The sequence below is a fragment of the Bidens hawaiensis genome, unplaced genomic scaffold (assembly GCF_021521415.1).
Source record: "Bidens hawaiensis isolate Kalapana, Puna unplaced genomic scaffold, B.hawaiensis_p1.1 tig00004020_1, whole genome shotgun sequence".
Lineage (NCBI taxonomy): Eukaryota > Viridiplantae > Streptophyta > Magnoliopsida > Asterales > Asteraceae > Bidens > Bidens hawaiensis.
In genome coordinates, this window is record NW_027491236.1 from 164082 (window position 1) to 171382 (window position 7301).

The 7301-nt window shown below is 39.6% G+C and overlaps 2 protein-coding genes across 2 annotated transcripts; both read left to right on the forward strand.

The window, feature by feature from the left end:
• Window positions 1-3284, forward strand: LOC143625158 (receptor-like kinase TMK4). Its single transcript, XM_077095591.1, has 2 exons — window positions 1-2217; window positions 2777-3284. Exons 1-2 carry the CDS (start codon window positions 15-17, stop codon window positions 3277-3279), a joined length of 2706 nt encoding a protein of 901 aa, XP_076951706.1. The 5' UTR covers window positions 1-14; the 3' UTR covers window positions 3280-3284.
• A 2396-nt stretch (window positions 3285-5680) lies between these two features.
• Window positions 5681-7301, forward strand: LOC143625065 (putative glucan endo-1,3-beta-glucosidase A6). Its single transcript, XM_077095520.1, has 2 exons — window positions 5681-5750; window positions 6283-7301. The coding sequence occupies exons 1-2, from the start codon at window positions 5681-5683 to the stop codon at window positions 7299-7301; spliced, it is 1089 nt and encodes a 362-aa protein (XP_076951635.1).

Genomic DNA, 7301 nt, shown 5'->3' on the forward strand with positions numbered 1-7301 from the left:
CGGCCACCGCCACAATGGCGTTTCACGACGCCCACCACCTCCTCCATCTCACCATCCTCCTCACCCTCACCACCCTCACCCTCTCCGACGACTCCACCATCATGACCCAACTCGCCACCTCACTCTCCAACACCCCGCCCACGTGGACCACCACCAACAACTTCTGCGAATGGGACGGAATCACCTGCGACACATCTACCCGTGTGACCTCAATCAACCTCCCTGACACCTCACTCACCGGAACCCTACCCGCCACTCTCAACCAACTCACTCAACTCCAAACCCTAACCCTCCCACGCAACTCCATCTCCGGCGACCTTCCGTCCTTAGCCAACCTCACACTCCTCCAACAAATCACACTCGACGGCAACAATTTCACCTCAATCCCGCCGGACTTCTCCGCCGGACTTATTAACCTACAAAAATTCACCATCTCCGATAACATTAACCTATCCCCATGGACCATTCCGTCATCTCTAGACCAAAACACCAATTTAATAATCTTTCAAGCCAGTAACGCTAGTATCACAGGCTCCATACCGGAGATATTTGATAAATTGACCAACCTGCAAAACCTCCGGCTGTCGTATAATAATATTACTGGTGCATTACCTCGAACGTTTGCCGGATCTCAAATACAGAACTTATGGCTTAATAATCAACGTGTGGGGCTTTCGGGTTCGCTTGATGTTTTATCGTCTATGACTCAGCTAAATCAGGTTTGGTTACAGGCTAATTTGTTCACCGGGCCTATCCCGGACCTTTCGAATTGCACGGGTTTGTTTGATTTGCAGCTTAGGGATAATCAGTTAACTGGGTTAGTACCCGAGTCGTTGGTGTCGCTTCCTAAGCTGGTAAATGTTACGTTACAGAATAATGTGTTGCAGGGTCCGTTACCGGGGTTTAATTCCGGTGTTAAGAATGTGTTAGATGGCAATGGTTTCTGTTTACCGACGCCTGGACCTTGTGACCCCCAGGTGATGTTGCTCCTGGAGGTTGTGGGGGCGATCGGGTATCCATTGTCGTTAGCACAGTCATGGCAGGGTAATGATGTTTGCCAAAATTGGAATTTTATTAGTTGTGATTCGTCCGGGATGAATGTGACGAGTGTTAGTTTTGGGAAACAGGGCTTTTCCGGTTTTATTTCACCGGCATTCGCGAATTTGACTTTGTTAAGGAGTTTGTTGTTAAATGATAATAATCTTGAGGGTTCGATCCCAGAGATCTTGACGTCGTTACCGAATCTTCAACTTATTGATGTGTCAAATAATAATCTGTCAGGCCCGATACCGGTTTTTCCACCACGTGTGAAGCTTGTACACACGGGTAATCTTTTATTGGGTCAAGATGTGTCGGGCGGGCCACCTGGGTCTGGGCCAGGTTCTAGTAAAACGGGCGGGTCGAATAAAGATGGTTCGGGTTTAACCGGTTTGGTTGTCGGGATTGTCGTTGGTGGTCTTGTTTTCGCTGTGATCGTATTATTTGTGTTTTTCAAGTGTTATGCCATGAAGAAAAACCAAAATCCTGGGTCTGGGCCTTCTCAAGATCTCGAAACCGGCAAAGGGAAGGTTAAGGTTAGTGAATTAAAAAGTCAAACTAGCGTTGGCCAAACTGAGATGTCGGTTTTCGAAGGTGGTAATGTTTCAATCTCCATCCAAGTGCTTCGAGAGGCCACTGATAATTTCAGTGACAAAAATGTTTTAGGAAAAGGCGGGTTCGGGGTCGTTTACAGAGGAATATTACCTAACAGGAATAAAGTGGCGGTCAAACGAATGGACCCGGGTGTAATGGGGACAAAAGGGTTGAAAGAGTTTCAAGCCGAGATTGCAGTTTTAACAAAAGTTAGACATAGACATCTCGTGGCTCTTCTCGGGTACTGTATTAATGGTAACGAACGGCTTTTGGTGTACGAGTACATGCCACAAGGAACTTTAAGTCAACATTTGTTTGAATGGCGTGAACATAAAACAAATCCGCTTAGTTGGAAGCAACGGGTTTCGATTGCCTTGGATGTCGGGAGAGGGGTCGAGTATTTGCATAGTTTGGCTCAACAAAGTTTTATTCATAGAGATTTAAAGCCGTCTAATATTCTGCTTGGTGAGGACGTGCGGGCTAAAGTTGCTGATTTTGGATTGGTGAAAAACGCGCCTGATGGGAAGTACTCTCTTGAGACCCGAGTGGCTGGGACTTTTGGTTATCTTGCACCCGAGTATGCTGGTGAGTACTATAATTTGTATAGGTGTTTAAGCGAGCTTGAGCTAAAATATAAGCTTGTTTAATAAAGATCCCAAGACCGAGCGTCACTAAACGCTCATAAGCTACATGGAATTGGCTTGCTAAAAGCTTGAATTGAGTCGAGCTTAAACGATCCTGAGCTCGAGATTCAATTATCGAACTTAAGCTAGCTTGCGAGCCTATTTTTATACAGTATGTTAATATAATAATTAATTTTATATCTAAAATTATGATAAAAATAACTGAATATATGCTATGTGATATGCAAATTTATAATTTAAATGTTAAAAAAATATAAGTTTAAACAAGCTCGAGTTAGTGTAAATTAATTCATGAATAATAAATGAGCCGAGCTTGAAAGAACACCCAAAATGAACCGAGCTTGAGTTAGTGTAAGTTAAACGAGCCAAGTTCGAGTACAGCTTGGCTCGTTTACACCCGTATCATCACTTTAAAAACACGTACCCAAACACTCCTTTGGTATTTTTTTTTCTTGCTAAACATATAAAATTTAACCTTGAGTTTTTCTTGACACAAACAGCTACCGGACGGGTTACTACAAAAGTTGATGTTTATGCGTTCGGAGTGGTATTAATGGAACTGATTACGGGCCGAAAAGCCCTAGACGAGACGATCCCGGATGATAAAAGTCATCTGGTGACATGGTTCCGTCGGGTTCTTATCTCCAAAGAAAACATAATAAAAGCTATTGACCAAACTTTAGACACCAATGACGAAGAAATGCTTGAAAGCATTTTAAAAGTTGCTGAGCTGGCAGGCCACTGCACTGCACGTGAGCCGTATCAACGGCCCGACATGGGTCACGCGGTTAATGTGTTGGGCCCACTTGTGGAGCAATGGAAACCCTCGCGACCTGATGAAGATGATGGTTATGGCGATGGTCAAAGTATGACTGTTACTCAACTTCTTCAACAGTTGCAGGGTGGTGAAGGGTGTTCTAGAATGTTTGACGACTCGTTTGATCAAACTCAGTCAAGTTCATCTGGAGTTGGAGGAACGTCTGGTACAACGGATGGCAGGTAGCTTAAAAAGGTGATGTTTTGATAACACTTATTGAAGTTCTTTGATTTGTTAATTTTTTCCATTCTAAAGTAATATTCTTTTCTTTGTTTGTTGATTGATTCTTTAAATCCTTCTGGTTGCAAGAGATGTATAGTAAACGTGTTTCTTGAATTTTCTTCCTTCTTTTTGTTATTAACATACTCTGTGTTGGAACATTATTTTTCAACTTTTTAAAACTTTATTTTGTAAAGACTTGTAGATTGACTAAATTTAAGTAAAAATTTTAAAGCAGAAAATACATTATCACACAAATAAATAATTCATTGCGTTTTATTAATGTGAATACATTTGACGGGGTTTGATACATTTGGCGGGTTTTGATTGTTTTAAGAGAATAAAAACATGTTGGGTGGATGATGAATATTTCAGTTGTTAAATTAATAATAATAAAAGGTGAGGTTCATTTTTAATACATGTATATTGTTATGTAGTGAATGAAAAGCTAAGTTTGCACATGGGGTGGGTGTTGAATGTTGATTGGCATCTCCGTCAATCATTGCGCCAACGACTTCATCATATTGATGAATTGGTTTAGGATGTGAGTGACATCGAGCCCTATAATTTTACAGGGCTTGTATGATATATTTTCATATATCATAAGAATTATAAATCCTTGATTAATTTTTATCGTGTCATGTATTACATTTTTCATATATCATATGAGTCTACATGATATATTTTTTCGAGGAGTAACAAAGATTTCTCACTAAACTCAAAACGATTTCAATAAAGTGTCAGAAAAATGGTTAACAAGCTGTGTTGCAACCCCTTTTGAATAGCAAAGCCAATCTTACTAAAAACGAAGCTTTGGGACTTAGGAGCTGAAAAAATCCTATGCACGATACGCTGAGCCCTGCTCAGAAAATTCACAGCCTCTGAGGCCAGAAAACCAAATGTATCAAAAGCTAACGAGAGAAACACATGTTGATTCTCTAAACAAACTTAACTTATAATATGTTAGTCCACCAAATTTAAATCGAGTTAATAAATTTAACAAATGTGTCCAAACATGTCACCTCTGTATTTTTAATTTTAACTTTTTATAATATTAAGGAAGCGATTAATGGATTCAATATGCACAAGTATTTTCTGTGGGTCAACTGCAATTTAGTTGTTCACCAACCAATTAAGCAGGCCATGTGATGCCCTCAAGGCATCAAACATGGCAAATGATTTGTTTCACTTTAATGATTATTATTATATGTGGATAATTCTTGAGGAAGAATATCATTTATGTAAAAAAAATAATAACAATAGCCGGGGCCTCTTTATACCTCATCTCATTATTATAGATTTATATCATGATTGGTGAATGGCGTAAAAGTTTCTTCGTTTCTTTGGGTTAAAAACAGAAATAAAAGGGCGAGTTTGGTCTTACATAAATGGTACAAGTTTAATTATATCAATTTTCCCGTTGTATGCTCTATTATAGTCTTTTAGTTATTTTCGGTTGTTTCATCTTTGTTTGCATGGGCCGTCTTGCTACTTGTAAGTCGTTCGCTTGGTCTTTTTTATAAAAGTTGATCGTTCAAAAACAAAACAAAAAAAAACTTAAATTCTTTTTTAGAGATGGGTATTCGTGCCAACGTAAATCACAAGGGGTGCTTTCTTGAATTTTTTTTCACATAGGGAGTTGTTGCGCACTCGCTCATGTAGGGGCGAGTTCGATTATCATCTTGAAAGGTGTCCTAGACAAGTCAGTTGCAAAGTGAAAGCCACCATAGAAGCCGCCCATGGTAGAAACGACATTTGTCAGGTTTTGAATAACTAACCCTACAGACGACATTTTCATATAGTCACATCCTTCTAAAAAAAACCTAAGAAAACGCCTTTAGTGGGTGACTTCTTAGTGAAGTCACATGCATCTAGCTAGGTTATGAAGAATATTAACAAACCACTAAAGTATGGGAGGTTTCTTCTCGAAGAAACCTTACAATGCAATATCATATAACGGTAAAGGGAAAATAAAAATACAATTATTCGGTATATGATTTATCTAAATGATTATATGGTTCCGGGTAATGTGGCCGGATATCACCTAATTACACGTCCCACACCCACCGAATTTTTAAAACTAATCTCATACTCGGTTCCAGTTCTTGTCCTGAATGTTTTGTATTTCGAATATTAATTCCTATATTGTTCTGGTTTTTTCTATCCCTAGACACTACCCCTTTCTCACTTCAATTGTATATTGTATTTTGAATTTTAAATCTACCTCTCTCAAAGATCATTGCCACCCTCCTGACTCACATAACTTATGAAGCCCAACAATCACTCTTTATATTAACTCATATATACATCATCTTCAAATATCATCTCAATCTGTGATTCAGTAATATTAGCATTAATTCTTTTTGATATGGAGAATCAAGAAATTGCCAAGATGGCTCTTCTTTTCCTCTCTTCCTTCTGTGTCATCGCTATATCAAGTACCTTTTCTAGCTATATGAATTTTTTTTAAGTCAATTTTATGAGTGTTCTTCTATGCTTACAATTACAGCCGTTAATAAAAAGCTCACAACACATTCAAAAATTCTGCTTGAAATCGGCTTTAAATGTAAACGAGTTGTGCAGATCACGAGCCAAGATAAGCTTGCTCGTTTAAAAAAACCCATTTTTTTATATATATAAACTATAACCCAAAATTATAGTCAAATTTTTAACCCAAATTTTAAAACATATATACATATAACTTATAAATATGGGTTATGTTATGTATGCTATAAAACAGTTTTTATTTTTTTTTTATTTTATATACAAAGTATAAGAAAAACACAAAATTAAAAAAAAAATACTTGACTCATGGCTTGTTAAAATATTTCAGCTTGTTAAAATAAAAGTGCCAAGCTGGTTCGGTTTGATTTGTAAATGAGCCTAGCACGAGCTCACCATGGCTTGGCTTGACTCGACTCATGTTACAACTTTTTATATATCATAATCTCAGCTTTTTTCCTTTTTCAGGAGCCGTGGTATCGAACCGGATTGGTATAAACTACGGGCAGCTCGGAAACAACCTCCCGACCCCAGCCCGATCAATCGAGCTACTCCGAAACATGAACACGGGCCGAGTCAAACTCTACGACGCTGACCACGAAATCCTCAACCTATTATCAGGAACCGATATCGACGTTTCAATCACCGTCGCGAACGACAAAATCTCGGGCATTGCTGCCAGTCAACACCTAGCTGACCAATGGGTGTACGAACACGTCATAGCTCATTACCCTCATACCCGAATCCGGTTTGTCCTAGTTGGTAATGAAGTTTTTAGCTCCATTAGCACACCCGAAGATATGCAAATAGCGCGTGATCTTGTACGCGCTATCAGACGGATTAAAAACACGGTTAAAGCATTAGGGATTCGGAATATTAAAATCGGAACCCCTCTTGCTATGGACATGATGGAAACATTAACATTTCCACCTTCAAATGGGAGTTTTAAGCCACAAATACAACAACTTATGGTACCGTTATTAAAATACATTAACGGGACAAAATCATTTTTTTTCATAAATGTTTACCCTTACATTACATGGTTTGAAAGCCAAGCATGGAACCAACCCGCAATAAGCCTAGAGTTCGCTTTACTTAGAAGCGGGGACGAGAGGTACAAGGACCCACAAACCGGGCTGGTTTACACGAATCTACTAGACCAGATGCTTGACTCGGTTGTGTATGCGATGGCTAAATTGGGCTACGATGACGTGATGCTTGCGATTGGTGAAACGGGCTGGCCACACGAAGGGGAGTCGGGCGCAAACCGAGACAATGCTGCTGAGTATTGTAATAATCTTGTTAGGAAAATGACTGCGGTCCCGAGTCTCGGGACCCCGGCCCGACCCGGGGTGGTTATACCGACTTTTATATATTCGTTGTATGATGAGAATCAAAAGTATGGGCCGGCTACGGAGAGACAATGGGGCTTGTTGAATCCGGATGGAAGCCCGGTTTATGAGGTGAACATGACTATAGGCTTATGA

Bases quoted from the DNA above. Each gene is read 5' to 3' on its own strand.
- LOC143625065 (XM_077095520.1), top strand. From the start codon at position 5,681: ATGGAGAATCAAGAAATTGCCAAGATGGCTCTTCTTTTCCTCTCTTCC. The intron at 5,751-6,282 runs GTACCTTTTCTA...TTCCTTTTTCAG, and splicing joins CTGTGTCATCGCTATATCAA to GAGCCGTGGTATCGAACCGG.
- LOC143625158 (XM_077095591.1), top strand. From the start codon at position 15: ATGGCGTTTCACGACGCCCACCACCTCCTCCATCTCACCATCCTCCTC. The intron at 2,218-2,776 runs GTGAGTACTATA...TGACACAAACAG, and splicing joins TCTTGCACCCGAGTATGCTG to CTACCGGACGGGTTACTACA.